Genomic DNA, 20188 nt, shown 5'->3' on the forward strand with positions numbered 1-20188 from the left:
GGAGCCTTCCCCCCCGGCGGAGGGGCTGTCCTGCTTGACGCGGCGGGGGAGACCGGGGGGAGCGCGGAGATCTCCGGCGTGAACTGAAGCTGTGGCAAAGGGAGGGGGAAAAAAAATCAGGATTGTCTGTTTTCTTCTTCTTCCCCCTTTACAAAAAGGGGGTTTATGCTCAGCATCCGCACGCAAACTTACTTGAATGCGTTGTAGCCAGTTTAGTCCAGAGACCAAAGGATACCCCGCACCCGAGGAGTCCTACATGTGTGAGCACCATCATTGCACTGGCAGAGCAACGAGAGCCGCCTCCTTTCCTGTACCAACATCCTCTGGGACTGATCTCTCCTCCGGTCCAATATCCAAACCTATCTCATATATATGGGTTTTCTTTCTTTTTATTTTTTTCCCCCTTCCATCGGCTGGGATTGCTAAGTAACTAAATAGAGGAAAATTCCTGAAAGGGCGTATGAAAATTCGATGGGACTCAATATGAGGAAGTGAAATTCTCACAGACCATTTTTTTAAAATTAAAAATTATGTTCTTTTAAACGCGGATCGGATGCATTAGGCTTAGAAAATAGCAGGTAAGAACTTTCTTTCTTTCCAGTACCTTCATGCCCGGAGCGGGGATATCTGAAGCAAAGCTGCCCAGCCTTGGAATAAAGGGGGAGCAACGAGACCAGTGTGCCCTTCAGTGCTTCCTCCATCCTGCGCGGCGAGGCGGCTTTGGGGAGAGGCACAGCTCGCCAGGACAGAGACAGAAAGCTCAGAAAGCCTTCGGAGAAGACAGCCGAGGGCTGCCGGGGCGGAGTAGGGTGGCCTTTTCTCTTCTTTCCCTTCTTTTTTTTTTTTTTTTTTTTTTTTTGCCTCTTCTTCACCTGCACTATCCGGGGTGAATCCGGGTGCAGCTGATGTATGGAAAAGAAGAAGGATCCGAGTCAATATTTTCTTTTCTCTTCGCTAAGCAGAGGGATAGGATTTTAATTATTTATCCACCCGAACCCTCTCCGGGTAAGACGCTGCTGGAGCCAGTGGGATAGTCCTGCCTTGCACAATTATTAAAGAGACTGATCACGTACAGTGGAAGGATAAGAGGAACCTCCACCAGATCCTTTTTGCCTCCTGTGAAAAAAAAATAATGAAGGAGAACATTGCCACACTATTGAATTGATTGCTGCCCCCCCTACCCCTCCCCCTCCCGACCCCCCCCCCCCCCCCCCCCCCCCACCAACAAAAAAAAAAAAAAAAAAAAAGAAAAATCCGCTGGGATCTGCCTGCACCGGGACCTCCTTCGCTCCGGCTCGGAGGTGGATGCATTTTTCATGAGCGCTGGGTGAACAGGTGCAAAGTGCGGCGGGGCGGCCCGGCCCCGCACCCCGGCCCGCTTCGGGGCGGCGTGTGTGTGTCCGTGTGTCTGCCCGTGTCTGTGTGCGTGTCCGTGTGTGTGTGTGTGCGCCCCGGCGTGTGCATGTGTGCGTGTGTGTATTAGGAGATTATGGAGAGCAGCGACCGGGACATGTACCGCCAGTTTCAGGACTGGTGTCTCAGGACTTACGGGGACTCAGGAAAAACCAAGACGGTGACCCGTAAAAAATATGACCGGATCGTCCAGCTCCTGAACGGCTCCGAGTCGAGCTCCACGGATAATGCCAAATTCAAATTCTGGGTCAAATCTAAAGGCTTCCAGCTCGGCAACTCGGACGAGGTCAGTGGTGGTGCTGGAGGAGGGAAGCAAGTGCTGTACGTGCCAGTCAAAACCACGGTTAGTAGAGAATTGTCTTCCTTGTTCTATGTCAGCCGCTGCAGCCCGCTCCGGGAGCGAGAGGCGCAGGGGGAGCCGCAGCCACAGTTGGCTCCTTCCTCCCTCTTCCCCCAAGTCATCATCACCATGTTGCGTTTGCCTGTCACATTATACACCGCCGAGGTCTTTGTGGGTCCTTTTATTTAAAGCGATCGTGCGCACAACGCACCCCGCCGGGTCGGTGTCGTTCTCCTCCTCGTCCTCCTCGTCCCCCCCGTGCTCCCCGGGCCGCTGCGACGGGGTTGGGGTGTGCTATTGTCCCGCCGCCGCCGCCGCTCCGGCCATTGTGCCGGGCCCGGCCGCCCCGGGCAGCGGCCCCCGCCGCCGGCGGGGCTGATGGATGGCGCACGGGGGTACCCTGCCTGGCACAAAGCCAGGCGCGGCGCCGGGCGGTGGTTCCCCGGGATATCTGTTGGGGTTTATTTATTTATTTATTTATTTATTTATTTTATTTTTATCCTTTTTTCTTTATTGTTATCCCGCAGCCCTGGCGCCGCCGCCGAGCGGCCACGAATGTGCCCGGCTTAGCTGTGAAGCGCCGGCTGCGCTAGTAAGGGGCGGCGGGAGAGAGAGGATGGTCAACAAAGGGAGGACGGGGTTCCGCATGACCGAGGGAAGGGTGTATTTTGTGACACTTTCTGGGGTCGCAGGAGCCCCTCAGCACTCCGTTCGATGCGCTAGGGTAGCGTGGCATCCCCGGCAGGCGCTGGCGCTGCGGGCTGGGCGCAGGTCTGACAGCAGGAGAGCTATTATGCTTGGTGGTGGTAGGAGCGACAGATTTTCCTATTTAAGAAGATGGGGACTGTTGGTTGCAAGTAGGTTTTGCCTATTGAACTCTCTTAATGTATCATTATTCTTACTTCTTATGCGCTGGGTCACGCAAGCTAAGCTTCTTTTGTCTGTGCGTGGGGCGGGTGTGGAGGGGGAGCCGAGAAAGGAAACCCGGCAATTAAAAATATTCCTGCTTGGGCATTTGGCTTGGATGAGCAATACTCTCCTTTTTTATTTTCTTTCTTGGAGTGGCGGCTTATCTGGACCTAACGGGAAGGTTGCTGGGTGGCGCAGCAAAGGGGGCTTCTTGGAAAGTATTCTGGGTTGGGTTGTGACGTAGGCTGCCGGGGAAATCTGCCTCTCTTTGCCTTGCTGAAGTCATAAACCTGGGCATTCCCAGGGGCTGGCTTGTATTTGCCCCCTTGTCATCAGCGCTGTCATTGCTGTGAGGAGGCAGAAGTGGGAAATTAATTTTAAGGAGATCTTTAATATGAAGATTGAAAGTAAAAGAGAAGCTCTGGACAGAGTTTTTTCCCTCTCTGTGGTTTTTATTCACTGAAGTGTTCCACGTCTGCCTATAGATTCAGATGATTTGGCAGATCTCTGTTTCACTGTTAGAAGATTGATTGCTCGTCTCTGAGCCCAGAGAGTACCATAGATACAATTTATAACAAAAAGGTTGCCTAAAGCAGAAGTCTCCAATTAGCTTGGTATTTTTAAACATCGCTTCTGCTCACTGAAATAATTATTTTGAAGGGCCAGTGGGAAGATTGTTTATTCCCAAGACTATCCTTTTCACGGAAGGTTCAAAACTGTAAGCAAATTCAGTATTTTTTAAAATGACATTGACTGTGCTACTAAATAAACAGGATAACCTTAATTTTACATGATGGAATTTAAAAATTAAGTGCTTTTCTGGTCCTCTGAAACACAAGACTCAGTGATCATCAGCTTGTTTATTTTGTCTCATCTTTGTTAGGCCATGAAAGCCTGGAGTCCCACCTTCCATCCTGTTTTCTATTTTAAGAACACAGAATCAATTTTTGTTTTTATTTTTTCCCACAAGGGATTTCAGTGAGAGTTCAGGCATCCTGCAGGTCTTATCGTTGTACATTTGTGGGAATCACACCCTTTGCTGTGAATGTCTTTGTATGTCCATATACGTGTATTTATATTCCTATAGGAGTAACTCTCTTCAGATAGCTAAAGCAACCAAGGAGGAATTCTAATAAAATTAGGGTTGCTAATGAAATCAAGAAAGGAAAAGTTAGCATGACCTATCTGTAAGCAATTCCTGAATATCTCTATATAACCTGAGCAATGACTTATAGACCTTTTCAGAAGAGGTCCTTTATGTAGGTACAATTTCCTCCCTCTGGCCAAGAGAAATTTGTTGTTGTCCAGCATAAATGGGAAAGGGTGATGCTCGGCAACATTCAGCTCTGAAAAACAAATGCCAGCCCCTCCTGACCCCATGAATCTGGTGTGACTATCCCACCACAAAAGGCAGAGGAGTATTTAAGCAGGCCCGCAGGGTGGCAGTGGTTTGTATGAGCTACTGCCAGGGCCAGGGCAGTGCCTGCCGGGCACTGACGGCTCAGAAAGAACATGTTTGACAGAACAGGGATGCAGCCCCTGGCCCAGAGAAAGTCAATGGCAAAGCTCCTATTGACTTCAAGAGGCCTAGAGTTTCACCCAGATGGGAATGATAAGTTACAGGGAAAAAAATCGGACTTTCATCAGACAGTAATTGTTGGTAAGCCTTAAAAGCCCATTTTCTCATTTATTTATCTCTTAATTATTAATCTGTGATCATTTAGAAACATCCCCACTGTTTTTGGTTGTTTCTTCTCCCCTCTCTCATGGTTGTCCCATACATTTGGGCCTGTCCAGTCCTCAGAGAGAGCCTCAAATGGTAGCAGAGCCCCAAACTGTGAGGCTCTCCCTCTTGTCCATCACTTGATCTCACCATAGGTAAAAGTAATTTCAATTCAAAATTAATCGCTGGCAGCATGAGCACTCCCTGTGCATAACAGGATGGATGAAATTATGAGTTGGACTCTACAGTCACAAGCTGGTCAAAAATAAGCAAATATTCAAATACTTTGTTAGGAATTATTCTCTCCTTGAAGCTTTAAGATTTGCTGCTCAGCTTTGCTGTCAGCCAGAGAGATTTGCTCCTGATGGTGCTGTAATCCACTGCTGCTGGTAATTAGACATCATTACTGCTGCGTTAAAGGGAAAGAGAGAAGGAGAGAGGACAGGCTGGGGCTAATTAACTACTTGATTCTAATGAAAGAAAGAGAGCCTGATAGCAACTGGGAGGTTGCACCGGAACAGGCTAGATGTACAACACAGACTTAATTGAAGCAGGGTGTCTTGCAGTCTCACAGTAGCTCAGGCTTGGTCTACTTTCATATTCTGTGGGCAGTAGTGCACAAGGTATTATTCTGTTTTTCCCTTGCCTGGTTGATAAGTAGCTCAAAATCACAGGCCTGTCTTCAGTATCAAGTTTAAGCATGCCAGCAAGGAGAATGCATAGATGATTATGTGTTGGCTTAATCTATTTTACGGGTATGGTCTCCTCAAGAGCAACAGGAACAAATCAATTTCTGAATGTTCACATCCTTCTGTGGCCTAGGAGATGCACTTTTGGTCACCAGGCAACAACACTCCCTGCAAAACAGCCATTTTAGGTCCAGAATGGGGCAACAGACACTAAGGTATTCCTGTATGCTTAAGGTATTCCTGTGTGCAACCTAGCAAGTATTTCACTTCTGCAACTTTTCAGATTGTTTCTGCTATCATTGCAGGTTTTCTTTCATTAAGCCCAAGCTGCACTTTATGAAAGCAGTGAAATTAAGCCTAGCCTAGACACACTGTATAAACAAAACAGGTTAGGCCAACAGATATGCCAAATGGTTGACAATGTCGACTTTTAATAGTTGGTACACACCAACATAAGGAGGTGTGGAACTAGTATCTCTAGTAAGATACCCTTTCTAACTGTATACATGATTTTTATGGTGTATTTTTAAAACTTATTTTCTGCATATTTTCTTTAGCTGGAGCTATTTATTGATTGGCAACTTGAAAACAAATTTCTCCTCACCACTCTCCTATCTCCGTGTGTAAACACAAATATGGACTGTAAAAATTAGTCTTGATTTATAAAGAAGTTATAAGGTAATGGCTCGAGCTGTATCAGTAGACTTTAAGCAGAATTTTCCATTAAAAAAGAAGGGCCAAGATGACTGCAGGATAGCTCTCAAATATAGAATTTACACAGTATTAGCAAACTCAAAGGCCAAGTTCAGATTACTTTTATGTCATTACTGATTTGAAATGACTCCATTGATTTTCATGATACCACAGACCTAATGTATGAATTTTCCTCCGCTTTCTTTTATATTTTCCAACTATATGCAGAGAATGAACTTTCATTCTGAAACCAAATTTTGTTTAGCTTAAATCTTTAGATGCTCCAGGATGATCTCGTCCTTAAGGATAGCTGCTAGCAGACCAGCAAGGCTTTCTGCAGGTGCAGGGTTCTACTACTGAACCTGATTACAGGATTTAAGGCTTACAATTATAGACCAGTGAGCTCTAAGGAACAGGCTATATCCCAACCCACCTCTTCTTTTGTTGGACATGAAGAACAGGAGATAGCTATATGAGTTTATGTTCCTTTTGATTTTATATAAATTACTTTGTTTATGAACAATAGAAAAAACAGATCACAACATAAATGGATTGTAGGTCAAAATTTATTGCTTTGAATTATCTTACATTTTAAATTGTTCATTATTTTAGGGAATTTTGTAGCAGTTTGAAAATAAGCATCTTTTTCTTGCGTTTCTCCCCATTTTTGTAAGCATCAATATAAAAAAAAAAGTATAAAAGTGTTTTTCAAATGTATATTGGTAGCTCTGTAGCCTACTGAACTGCCAGCACATAATGGCAGTAAGCACCGCAGAAAGGTGATGCTGAGGGTGAGCTGTAATTTATCCCAAGGTACGATGCTGCGGGAGTTTTACAGTCCCATTAAATGCACCTTCCAGGCTCAGGAGTGGCATTCAGACCCTGCCATATCCGCCCTGTTTTAAGTGCCCACCACATTTTCCTTAACCCCTGTTCAGGTCTGCAGAGCTCTGTCTCCTCCCTTTACCCGCAGCCTCTGCCCTGCTGTTTGCAGACCTCCCGATTGGAGTCGGTGAGGAGGGATGCTGGTGAATCAGAGAGACAGTGCTGGAAAATGGTCACAGCAGATGGAACAAAACCGGTTTAGTTGGCAACTCTTAGTGCAGGCATTCAGGGGAGTGTTCATGAATAAAGAGAATAACTCTGTCCTGGAATTTAAAAATGTTAAAGTGCCCATATGTAAGATGCCATCTCCACATGCATGTGTGAGAGAGGGAAAGGGACAGGAGGAGCTGAGATTTCTTAGTAACAATGTTGAGTTAGAATTGTCAAAGAAAAATGAACCAAGGAGTGCAGATTTTTAAAAACTGAGTGTTTTAAGGTTAGAAAATGTTGACATGAGTTTAGAAACATGAAATAGGGTGTAGCAGTGTACAAACAAAAACTAGTACTGATGCATCCATCCCATATATACACACGTAGTGAGAGACAGGATGGCAAGTTCAGTGCTACCACCTGGGCAAAGGCCAGACGTGCAGCTCAAAAGCCCAAATCTTTCCAGTGATCAGAAATAAAACCTCACAGTTTGATTTTCATGCTTCTGTGAACCTTTGCTGAGACAACTGAGGTGATAGTGAACTCGTTTCTTCATTCTTACCCTGAGTCTCTTGTCAGTGAAGCTGCACTGGATTTGGTCATGATGCAGGGACTGCTGCTCAGATGCTCCCTGATTTTCTTTGGATGTACTGAGTGCTGTTTCTGTGGCTACACAGCTATGTGATCAGTGGGAAATAAGCTGGAAGCTTATTGCTAAAATCAGCTAATAGGCGTCAGTACAGCATGATGGGACTTCTTCTGATCTTTTTCCAGAGAAACTTTCTTTCCCTATCCTCTGGGGTGATCACCATTGCTGTTGTTCAACTCTAGGCTGAAAGGAGACAGGATCTGGGGACACTACACACAGAGACTGCAGGTAAAGAGGGCTTCCCATGAACATGAGCCCCTGGGCAAAGAAGGCTAGTGCCAGTGCTGGACAAATGTGAGAGTTAATGATTCAAATTTCATTTTACACTACAAAAATAAATTAAAATTGGCTGACACTGAACTGTGAGTTTTGGTCTGCTGTTGAAAGAAGACAGCTGTTAGGTTTGGTCTGAAGGAAGCTATTTGGGTCCCAATCCTTCCCTGTTACGCAGGATACACCTGTTGAGAGCTTGCTGGTAAAAGAGGAACAAAATAAGCAGGGCGTATAAATGAGGTACATGTGGAGAAAGATCATGAGACAGCGTGGCAGGAAACACACTCTCCAGGAGGGAGGATCATACCAGATTCTGCAGCCTCCTATGCATCACAGAGCATCACAGGCATCTTCTTGTTCCTTGTTGAGTAGGTTGACTGGTCAACACCGTCTCCAAAATTAGTAGAGCTTTACAGGATGTAAAAGATGTTTTTGTCTTGTATATGTCATTTTAAACCTGCCAGAAGCCTCTCTGACTTTAGAAAACTCAGGCACTATTAGTTGGTGCAATGAGAGTTGTTTCCTTTGTCCTGCAAGAGCACTGAAAGTGATCCTGCAGCTTGCTTAAATTACCCTTTTGTTCTCTTTAAACAGATGAGTCTCAACACTTTACAGTTCCAATAGCAAGGTATTTTTTAATGGTTTATTAACATACAATATCCAGGTAGGCACTGTCAATATATAGGAAAGACATGCTACAGGTTATGCCATTGAGCATTTTTTCAGATGCACATGGATTTTCTTAGCGATGATCAACTTTGTCACAGATAGTTGTACAGGCTTCTAACTGCTTATTCAATAACTCTGCAAGCTGCAAAACTTGACAGTTACTGTGTGCATCTGCTGAGATTATAGCCTAGTTGTTGAAATTGAAATGGGGTGTTTGAAACATTTTCTTGTATATATGGATACTCTTCAACTTAAGGGGCTATCTGTAGCGAACAGTTTACTTAATAAAACTGATCTATGGTAGAGTTAACCTCAAGGAGAGACTTTTTTTGGAAACAAATATTCTGTATAGACTTGGAAGGACAACGTTTATCAAATGACCTACTTCTGCCTAGGATGAAACTCATTCAACCTTTTTTACTTGAGAACCTGTAATTAAACTCCTTAGGGAAACGAGAGGTTTTATGTATTATATTGATAGTAAGGTCTGTGTGTCTGAAGATTTTGTACATTTTGTTACCCCAGAGATTTTAATACAAGATATGAATGCTACAATATTTTGACTGTACTTAGAGAAAATTTAGGTGGTGGGATTATTTGCCCTTAAATTACTTACGACTCTAACTCACTGTAGAACTTTTAAATGAGTATGACTTGTGACTGCTCTTTTTGTTGCCTCTGGACCTATACATACCACTACTACTACTGCCAGGTGGAGTTTGTAGAAAACTTTTGTTCAAGGCAGATCCAGAGCTGAAATAGCTGCCCAGTCATGACCTATCTGTAGAGTAAAGCAGCATTGTGCTGGTATATGGGGAATCACATTTAGGAACGGTCTTTCACTACCCTGAGCTGATAGAAGATGAGTAACAGGCAAGTCATTACACAAGTGATTAGATACAATAAGAGAAGAACAGCTAAGGCATGGCCAGAGGTTTCAGCAGGCAGGAAAGATGAGGACTAAAAACACGTTTCACAAAACTTTATTTTTCAGTGTGTATCTTTCTCTGATGTGGGTGATAAAGAAGTATCTATCCTGGGTTTGCATTTTTTCAGGTGATAAAACTGAAGAATGGACAGAAATAGAGAAATAAAAAAGAGGGGATATTAAATTGCAGTGCATCACTGGGACTTACACAAATTCAAAACCACTAAAGAACTTAAGAATGAAGTAACTAAAATACTAGTAAATATACTATTTGCCCCTCTATATGGCAATGATTTTGCAGTATGGACAAAAATGTACTAGAAAGGGAAAAAACAGGGTAGTAAATACAGCTCATAGAAATAACAGACTAGTGGATCATATGTCAACACTAGGAAGAAAAATCAGTAAGAATCATTAAAAATGATATTAAGTGTAAATATGAACTGTACCTGGTTGGTAGAACTAGTTTGGATTTTGTGACAGTTAATTATGTTCTTCTAACTTGTGTTCAAGAATCCTTCAAAAATTTTCAGGTGAAAACTTTGTTTCTTGCTTTCTTCTGAAATGAAACTGATCTGATACAGACTTTATTAAAGCAGGGTTGCAACTTTGGCTATGATGGCAAATTAAAACTGATGAAGAATTGGGAAACCATAGCAAGTGTTTGAGAGCTATACAGTGCAGTCCAATGTGTGTATATACACACATTTGTATATACGTATACATATATACACCTAAAACTCAGGGAGGTGGAGGGTTTTCAACACTGTATACAAAAAAGTAAATTAATTAGGTTAAGTCAAAGAAGAATTGGGAGGTAAAATAGAAGTATCGTAACAAAGGGGAAAAAGAGAGAAATCATGGCAGGCAGAACAGACCATTGCCAGATAATTTACATTTTATGCTATCATGATATTAGCTTTTTGAGAGGAAAGGAAGAATTCAAGCTTTTCAATCACATCTAAAATGTATGGAATTAGTGTAATATCTCAAGGGAAATATTTAGGAATAGTTTCAAACAAATCAATAAGTGTATCCAAAATGAGCATGGCAGGTATAACAAAAATTGGCATTAGGAAGAGTATAGAGAATAACATTGAAAACTTATTATTTTCATCAATTAAATGGTATGTCCTTGCCTTTAATAGCATGCTTAGTGTATTTATCTCATCTCTAAAAGGTTGCAGAATATGAAAGGTCCATGGAAGGTAACTAAGCTTATCAAAGAAAAAGGGTACTTACATGAGAAGTAGTTTTAAATGGTTATATCGTCCAAAAAGATAAACATTAAGAGAAAAAATGCACAGCAGAAAACAGACATGTAAAGAGGTAGAAAGAAAGTGAGAGAAATAGTGTGGTGTAAATACTGGTGAACAGCAGAGAAAATTCAGTCGCCACCCTTTTAAATTCTATTTCATCTCCTAAGGCTCTTTTGACAACTATCTCAGAAGGTAAATTCAAAGCTAGGCCATTTTTATAAACCAAGGTGTTGGGAATGGAAAGCCTGTCCTGCTGCCCCTAGAGAAACCCTGACTGATTAATCCAAAATTTCTTCCAAGGATTTTACAGGAGCTCTGTGGCTCTCATAAGGATGTAGTATGCTCTTTATGTCAGTTCAGCTTTGCTGGCTGGAGCAGAAGTGAGGACAAGGTCATGTTCATGCCCTTCCTGCTCTGTGCCACTGGGAATGAGGGCATTGGTGTGATGGCATGAACTTGCTGCCTGGCTCTCACCTGGTGTCCTGCAGCACCTCCCCTGTGCTGTCCCACAGAGCCTATATCAGGATTAGTCATGTTCCAGCCCATCCAGTTAACACAAGGAAGGACTTGTGGGGCACAGTAAAATCCCAGCATCTTCCCATTGCCTTCCACTTTGTACTGAATTTTAACACTGCTGGTAGTCTCAGCCTTCATGCTCTTGTTTCCTGAATAGCTTAATAAGTTTTAAGTGTATCTTCTTAGGTTGGCTGAAGCTATAGCAGGGGAAAATAAATCGGTCACTATTGCACAAGGCACAGTATTTTGTTTAGGAATTTGTTTATTTACTAATTACTGAGCTCTGAAACATCTTTTGCAGACTCCCTTGCAGACTGGTACTAGATGGTTTGTTGGTCAGCTGGATTGTAGCAGTTGCTGTGGCTCGTTGCTGTGGTGATATCACTAGTCCGGAGGAAGGAGGGAGACCATCCCTGAGGTCCAGCATTACCCTGTGTGGACCAGTGCATGAGATTATTGTGGTTTACATAGAATGTTTCCAATCAAATACCTCTGGTTTACAATTTACTGCACTTGTGGTGAGAAGGGATGTGCTGTTTTCACCTCCATATTTTTGTCTACCTGTGTCAGCTTTTTGTGTGTGCGTATTTGTCACAACTATTACCAAACTCTTACTATGGTGGGAAGAAAAGAAAAAAGACCAGAATTGTTAGAGAATTACTGTCCAGTATGAGAGGAAATTAGCTCCTTCAAATGATGACAATTTCTGAAAGACTTTGCTTTTTGGCCAATGGGACCAGGAAGTATGGCACATATATAATTAAATTACTTGTCCCATTGCATTTCTCAAGAAACAGCAGTGGAAATAAAAAAAGAATGTAACTTGTTCCTTCCTCCCTTAATCTAGACATAGTCATAGGGGGTTTTTTTATTACATCTTTTGATAACCTTTATATTTTTATATTCTGAGAGTTCAGTAAAGCCCCCTGGCTATGTTTGCTGTAATACTGAAGTATTTCATTTCTACTGAGCAAACAGTCAGCATTCTTTTAATGAGTGCTATATTTGAATGCCAGGCATCCATCTAAAACCTGTAGTTCAGGCAAGATCTCATCTATTTATCCCTTTTTGTCTCAATTTGGGCTTATCCAACAAGGAAATGGCATAGTAAATTTTGTATGAATGAGCAGCAAAACCCAGAATTCTCAAGAAGGTGTTTATTGTAAACTTCTTCCACATTGACCCTGTGTTTTTTAGAAAACTTACACAAACCCTCTGCCACGTGTTACCAATGTAGAAGGCCTCGTTATCATTATTTTGGTGTAACTGAGAGTTGAACTGGCATATAGGGAGCTTTCAAACAGTTAAATTTGCACCTAAGCAAATAATAAAGCAATACAAATAAAGCTAAGTTTAGAAGTGAATAAAGCTAGTTAAAAGAAGACTATTTTTTTTTCTTTTTCAATAGCCCCTCTATATAGCAAATTTCACTATTATTCTCTTCATCCCAATTTTGGCAAGATACATCAGACTTTGAGGAAATTGTGGAACTGAAAATACGGTTTTAGCTGTATTTGTAACTGAATCTTACATTTTCAGCTGTAACCAAAAGATCTTACATTTTCAGCTGTAACCAAAAGGATGGCTTTCAAAAGCTGAGTAGGAAAAAGCATTCCTAAATAGGAGAAAGCGGGTCAAATTTTATTAATAAGTAGAACATTTCAATTAATAGAATTTTAATGAACTATGTATTTTTCTGCTACTTATCAGTGAACGTCAATGAATTTATAGGTAATTACAAGATTTCTTTTTTAATAAATTTAATTTTAATGGATGTAAAGTCAGGAAAATTTTCATATATACAGACTTCAAAAAATTCAAGATATTTGCATTATCATTCTTGCTGTAATTTAAAAGCAGGCAAATAAGTAAAGTACAATATAGATGATTAAGTGATACTATTTTAAAGTAAATTAGTACCATGCCTAAAAGAGCCAAAGAGTGAACCAACAGACCTACAAAAAGCTGAAAAACTGTAGCTGACGGAAGCTGGAAGGAGTTAAACCAGTGACATTTGTGAGGCTTTGAAGGACCAGTCCTGTCATCCTAAATCGTGCTGGGTGAAATCCCCTCCTGGGATAGGACCAGCAGAAGGTCTGCAAACCAATTTTTTTAAAGTTTTTGGCACAAAGGTTATGCTCCTGTTTTGAAGACATAATGCAGCCCCTGGCTGATGCTTGGGCTTTGCGATGGACAGTGCCTGAGGGAGGAGTCCGCCCACAAACCACTGCCCTGGGCACTCAATGTCCTGATCAGTTGGTATTGGTTGACTTGGTAGCAATGACTGAACCCTCAATAGGATATATTTAGATAATTTTTTTTCTATTAGTGAAGAAAAATTTATCTGTAAGTGCTATCTGGTTTTGCCAAGGTAAATTCCAGTGTGCTAGAGACTGGTGCTTAACATATAGAGGTTTATAAAATGTATAAAAATACCTAGAAAGGTTCAGTAACAGCAAGGCCAAATTCAGCTGTAAAGTAACACCAGGGGCCACCCTGTTCCCACCTCTTTGGTTGTAATCTTCTGCAACACTGGAGTTGCACTCAATGCAATGCACTGTGCAGACAGCTCTCTGTTGTAGAAATCCCCAGATTCTGATTGTTCAAGGAGAAATAAACCAGACCAGAGAATGATCTTGATTTCAAACTTTTAAGCTCTCTGTATACTTAAGTCAAATGAAAGAGCATCTCTCACCAAGTAAACACACCCAACACATATACTCGCCCTCAATTACACCATTGAGGTTGTTCGTTTACTTGTTTAAAAGTCATTTCCCTTTTCCATGGATATTGCATTAGGACATCTGCTATGAGGAGAATTCAGATCTCTTCCCCTTTTTCCTGTCTCTTTGAACTATATTTTCATTAGAGCAATCCTGCTTCTAATAAGAGTGGAAGGAAAGTGAGATGAGAGAACAAATGGAGTGAAGTGTTAAAGCCAATCAAGTATAAACAAACTTTGGCTTAATAGCTTCCTATGAGCTGATCCTTAAAGCAAGAAAGTCAGCCTTGGGAGAGATGGAGGCTGAGGAAAGTAAAGTAAGCCTGGAGAACACACATTACACATTTCACAGTAATAATAATAATAAAAAAATAAAGCAGCCAAAAGAAGACAGATGCTTTCTGTTAACTGGATAATAAAACTACTTCTGATCTTCAAAAGTAGTGTTTAAGCAGCTAGGCATACCTGTCAGCTACCTATAAGCACAGAACAACCTTAAGATATTAACTGCATAACAAAACTGCCTGGAAAATGTGAGAAAGATAAAACACACTTTTTTTGGGGGGGGGATGAGAAGGTCAGGGGGAAGCATTTTCTAAGGGAAATTTGTTGTCAGCAGAATTTCGGATAAATGTCTTTTCCCAACCATTTATTACAAATTGGAGTTTATTAGTCAACATTTAGTTCAATGAGTATCACAGCATAATGTAGCAAAAAAGTAGCTAAGCAGAATGTTGCTGGACACTAAAAAGCTCGTAGTTACACAAATATGCAAATTGTTAATATAGGTGCTAGATACACCCTGCTCTTTGAATTTGGACATGTTTGCCATTGTGTCATAGCCCCAATACCTGATGTCCACAGTGCTACACGTTTTCCTCAGTCCTCGTAATTTGTCTTTATTGCTGCAGTTTATTATTTACTAACAGGCAGAGAACATTTTTTCCCCTATGTTGCCTTTATTTCCAGACCTCAAGGCCTGCTGTTTGTCATTTTGAATTCCAATCCAACAGCAGGTGTCAAGATTCAGATGTATATTATCTATGGGCAGGAGGATCAGCCCATTTATGTGGCATCAGCTGAACCGAACCACTCCCTGTGCTGGCTGCATTTTAATATTTTTAATCTTGCTTTGGAAGGCATGCTATTTTGGTGAGCAACCAAATGCATTCAAAGCTGCACACAAGAGGAGATCTACAAATGGGTTTCTAAATCTAGGCTTCTATAAAATTAAAAAGCCAAACCAAAACAAAAAGCCACTTAAACACACATAACTGGAGAATCTATTAGGTCCAGTCCACCCACAACCATCTGGAGCACTAAGTTATCTGTTGGATTTATCCAAACAAAACTTTGGACAAAACATGAGCAGAAATGAGGTGAATAAGTTGAGCTGAAGTAATTTTTACATTAATCTTTTAAAATGTCCAAGGCCAAGAAGGCCAATTTTAAGAATTGCTGAATGATATTACCATAATAATGTGAAATAGACCATTTTAAAGGCAAAAAGCTGTTCCCACTGAAGTCAATAGCAAAATCTCACTGACTACAATAGTAGTGGGATTGGCCTGCGAAGTAGCAAACCATGCTTTAAAAAAATCAATACTTCAATTTTACAAGGTAATACGGATAACAGTATAGTTGCCTATTATCAGACCCCACAGTCTGTGGATTTTATCTCTCTAATAATGGCAAGGTTTAGCACCTATCTTATGAATCATTGAGAGGAAAGACACAAGCCATTTCAAAGCATTTTCCCTGCCCCAGCCGAGAAAGCTCTCCAGAGGCAGGATGCGCTGCACCGAGCGTGCCTCCATCAGCGCCGTGCAGCAAGGATTACTCTGAAATGAATGGCTGCCTCGCTCGGAAAGAAAAAATAGCATTAATCGCTGTGGATCTCGGTGTAGCGTTTGATGCCCAGGGCTTCCACTCCAGCCCTTCGTATGTGCCAACCACAGACAGAGATGCCCCGAAGTGGGTCAGGCTGTCGTCTCAAACCCCACCGATAAAAAAACCACAAGCGACTTTTTTTATTTCGTATTTTCCTTTTCACGTTTCAAGCACTGCCGCGTTGTGATCCAAAAGAGAGCTCTGTCCCATACGTTCATCTTTACGCCGAGGATATACACAGATCTTAACAGGTCTAGAGATAGACTTTGGGGAAGGGGGTTGAATTTTCCCTCTCTGGCCGCAGCAGGGCAGCCAGACCGCTGTGTGTTTATCCCCTCGAGTCCCCACCGCGGGGTCGCGGGGGTCCCTCCGCCGCGGGGCTCTCCGTGCGCCCCCGCCCGCCTGTGCCGGGAGCGGGGTGTCCCCCCGCGCCCCGGGTGCGGGCGGAGGCGCGGTGACCGTGACTCCATCGGACATAATGAGCGCGGCGGCTCGGCAGACATGTCCCTCACCCCTCCCCCTGCAGCCATATGGTGCCGTAAACAGCCGTGCGGGCACGGGGTTTTGTTGTTGTTGTGTGCGTGTCCCCCGCCCCTTCTCCCCGCGGGTGTCCCCAGGGTGCGGCCGGGGCTCCCCAGCGCCTCTCCCCGGGCGCGCCTCGCCGGGGACGGGACGGGGAACGGGGGCGGCTGCGGAGGGACCATCTGCCGGGGCCACCCCTCGGGGACCCGCGGCCCGGGGTCCCCCTGGGGAAGCAGCGCGGCCGCGACGCCAGCTGGGTGCGGGGGCTGTCCCGAGGGGCGCACAGCCCTCTCCCCGCTCCCAGCCCGGTGCCGGCTCCATTAATTGATTCAGGGCTCGGGCTCGCATTCAGGGCACGGGGGAGGGGGAGCGGGGAGAGGGTGCGGCTGTGCCGCCATCGCCTCCCCCCGCCTGTTCCTATGGAAACAGTGCAATACCTCCGGGACACACACACATACACGCACACACCCCCGCTCCTCGCTCCCACTCGCGGGCGGGGGGGCCCGGCCGGGCCCGGCCACCGCGCCCTCGGCAGCGCCGTTCCCATGGCGACGGGCTGCGGCAGCACCTGTGCGGCCGCCGCCGCCCCCTCGGCCCCGCTGCCCCCGCGCCTGCCGCATCCCGGGCGGAGCGCCTGTGCCAGCCCTCCGCGGAAAGGGCTGCGGGTGGCCGGGGCGAGGCGGGATTTTGTAAATCCGCGGTGGGCACGGACAGCCCCTGCGCAGCCCTCAGCCTGCACCCAGTGCGGGCAGGGAGTACTGGGAGCTAAAATAAAACATCGTCTCCGGTGTGTTTTCAGCGCAGCGAATGCCCCGTGCCTGCCCGGTGTGGTGGTTGCTGCAGGCACGGGCAGCATTACGCTGGAGATGGGTGGGTGATAGAATCATGGAATGTTAAGGATTGGAAGGGAACCTAAGGATCATCTACTCCCAACACCCCCTGCATGGGCAGGAACATTTCCCACTAGTCCAGGTTGCTCAAGGCCTTATCCAGCCTGGCTTTGAACACTGCCAGGGTTGGGGCATCCCCAAACTCCCTGGGCAGCCTGTTCTATTGTCTCACCACCCTGACAGTAAAGAATTTCTTGCTAATACCTGACCTAAATTTCCCCTCGTTCAATTTGTACCCATTACTCCTTGTTCTGTCACTACAGTTCCTGATGAAGAGTGCCTCTCCAGCTTCCCTGTAGGCTCCCTTCAGATTCTGTGAGGTCTCCATGCAGCCTTCTCTTCTCCAGGCTGAGCAGCCCCAACTTCCTCAGCCTGTCTTTGTAGGGGAGGTGCTCCAGTCCTCTCTTACCAACTTCACAGCCCTCCTGTGGACTTGCTTGTGATGCCCACCTCTGTCTGAGGAGCTGTGTGGGCAGCCATGGATGGGTTTCAGTGCTAGCCAGCCCTGTTCCCGTGTTCCTGTGGATGGGTGCTGGTGTGCGTGTGCAGTGATAGAGCTGGTACCTATTTCATCGGGGCTGTCCTGGACACCTGCAGTGCACTTGCACCATGGCTGTGTAGCCTGCAGACAGCACAGGCCCCGGGAACCATCGGTTTGACTTAAGGAAGCCCTTGACTTTGGAAACAAGCGCCAGATTTCCTAAGAAAATTCACCGTGATGCCACACAAGACTCTGCTGGCAGGGCTGCACAGCGTCGTGGCAGCTACAAATACTTGCTGTAGATAGTGACGTGTCGTGGTTGGTGTGACTTGAGGTGCAGTGAGTGGAAATAAAACCTTGTGCCATTGTCACTGCTGGTGTTCACTGATGCTTTCTGCTTTTTCCAGAACCCAGTACTTGAGACATGTCTTGCTACCAGCCTGGTGCTCTCTTACCACGTGCAGGTGGCTGTATGGTGTGTAACATAGTACATAGTTACACCTCTTCCTGAAAAGTAGTGTTGCTCCATTTTTGGCGCTCAAGGTATTACACTGGCTGTTGTTACAGGCAGTAAAAACATTTGCATATGGTTATGATAGGAAAACATGGACTTGGGCCCCTGACATGCAAATATTAATATGATATACTTTGAAGCCAGGTCTGTTCCTCTGAGGAAGACTTGTGAGTCCCCTCTGCCATGTAGCTGATGGGACAGCCCAGAAACTGGGGAGAGCGGGTAGAGAGGAGGAATGTCTTTAGCCCCAATTACTAGTGATGTAAAAGTTAAAAGCTAAGGCATCATTCAAAGAGGTTTCTCTTTTAACCATAACAAGAGAAAACTATTTTTTATCAGCTTCACTAAATGCTGGATTGTGTGGCATAGAACACAGCTGGAGGACTCCTCTTTCATAGAATGCTTCTGGGATCTAAAAAGTTAGTAAAATATCTGACCAATAATACTATCACACATGAAAATAAAAATTTAATTCTTTCATGAAAAACTAACCACAAAACTGAATCTGTATCCTAAAGATGTCAATGTCAAAAAAGATCAGGACTCTTTCTTTTTCTTTATAGATATTAAAATATCGCAAAAATGGAGTCTTATCAACTGTTACAATTTCATTGTGAGTTCCACAGGGTTTGTAATTTTTTTTCTTTAAAAATCCCATCTCCAGTCAAATGCTCATGAAAATTCTACTTTTGTATTAAAAACACCCCTCACACAAAAATGCTTTAGCAGTCCCCACAGCTATGTAGAAGAGATTGTCTTAGCAACAACTCCCTGTCAGTTCTCAAAATCTCTCAAGGACCATGGATATTTCATTATCAGCCTTTTGACTGATGAGTATATAAAATGTGGGTGGTTAGTGTGGTTCTAGAGACTGTTGATTTATTAACCACGAATGGTCTTGCAGGCTCATGTTTGGGAATTTCCACTTTAAACTGCAAATGTCCCAAGTGGACCCTGTAGACTTAGAAACCAGGAAATTAAAAAAAAAAAAAAGCAGTTTTTTTTCCTAAATTGTAAGATTTTTCAGGCCAATTAAGTGATTTTCCATACCCTATTTCATTAATTCAAATATCAGTTAAGTAATTATCCTTAAAACAAAGTGAGAAAATGAAGGATATAATTTGAGCAGAATCCTTTCAACATAATGCCTAGTAAGCTCTTTGAAAAAAATTCAGAAGGTGCTCAAAATAACAAAACCAGACAAATTTAATTATAGAGATAGGAACACTGAATACATCTTAAATTATATAAAGCTCAGCCTCATAATAGGGGAGTCTAGAAGCTTCAGTTTCTGAAGTTTACAAATCAGATTGTGAAAGCTTAATATGAAAAAAAACTGTGTGAGTATGCTGCACCATAAAGCAAGATCTGGAGAAGGAGAGCATTCTAGCAAACTTGCTGAAGACCCTATTTCCCAGGTCCCATCTCACCTGGAGACATTCCTTCTGCTGCAACACAGCAGCACAGGAGGATCAAAAGTGAAAGCAACATCAATGCCATTATTTTTTGGCCTCTTAAAAGTAATAGGTTGACTTCTGTGGGACCAAAAATGCAAAATAAATTGCTATAGTAAGTACAGCAACAATAACTCACAAGAATTAATTCAGAGAATTGCTATAGCTTGAGTTATACATAGCATCAGTTGAGTGGATCACATCACCACCCCCAGTTTGACCAGCAGGTTGAGGGAAACGACTCCACCCCTGTACTCTGCTCTTGTGAGACCCCACCTGGAGGGCTGTGTCCCGGACTGCAGTCCTCAGCACAGAAAAGACATGGATCTGTTGTAGTGGGTCCAGAGGAGGGACACGAAGATGACTGGGGGGCTGGAGCACTTCTCCTACAAAGACAGGCTGAGAGAGTTGGGGTTGTTCAGCCTGGAAAAGAGAAAGCTCCAGGGAGAGTTTATTGCAGCCTTTCAGTACTTGAAGGGTGCTGAGAGGAAAGATGGACAGAGAGTTTTCACTGAAGCCTGTTGCGACAGAACAAGGAGTAATCATTTTAAACTGAAAAGGTAGATTTAGACTGGACAGAAGGAAGAGATTTTTTACAATGAGGTGTGAGGCACTGGAA

General features: G+C 43.7%; 1 protein-coding gene and 1 long non-coding RNA gene across 5 annotated transcripts in view; one reads left to right on the plus strand and one right to left on the minus strand.

The window, feature by feature from the left end:
• The window catches only part of LOC121665147, a 45804-nt gene extending 44622 nt beyond the window's left edge, over window positions 1-1182 (minus strand). For both annotated transcript variants that reach the window (XR_006016250.1, XR_006016249.1), the window contains exon 1: window positions 193-1182. This is a non-coding gene — a long non-coding RNA (uncharacterized LOC121665147). The remainder of the gene's footprint in view (window positions 1-192) is intronic.
• A 52-nt stretch (window positions 1183-1234) lies between these two features.
• Window positions 1235-20188, plus strand: part of NOL4 (nucleolar protein 4) — a 191499-nt gene continuing 172545 nt past the window's right edge. For 2 of the 3 annotated variants that reach the window (XM_042029085.1, XM_042029087.1), the window contains exon 1: window positions 1235-1756. In XM_042029085.1, coding sequence (XP_041885019.1) covers window positions 1490-1756 — 267 coding nt within the window. In that variant the 5' untranslated portion in view covers window positions 1235-1489. The remainder of the gene's footprint in view (window positions 1757-20188) is intronic. The other variant, XM_042029086.1, reaches the window with a different exon arrangement.

This window comes from Corvus kubaryi, unplaced genomic scaffold (assembly GCF_017639235.1).
Source record: "Corvus kubaryi isolate FWS band 111438036 unplaced genomic scaffold, C.kubaryi_AGA036_p1.0 37312, whole genome shotgun sequence".
NCBI classification, from domain to species: Eukaryota; Metazoa; Chordata; class Aves; order Passeriformes; family Corvidae; genus Corvus; species Corvus kubaryi.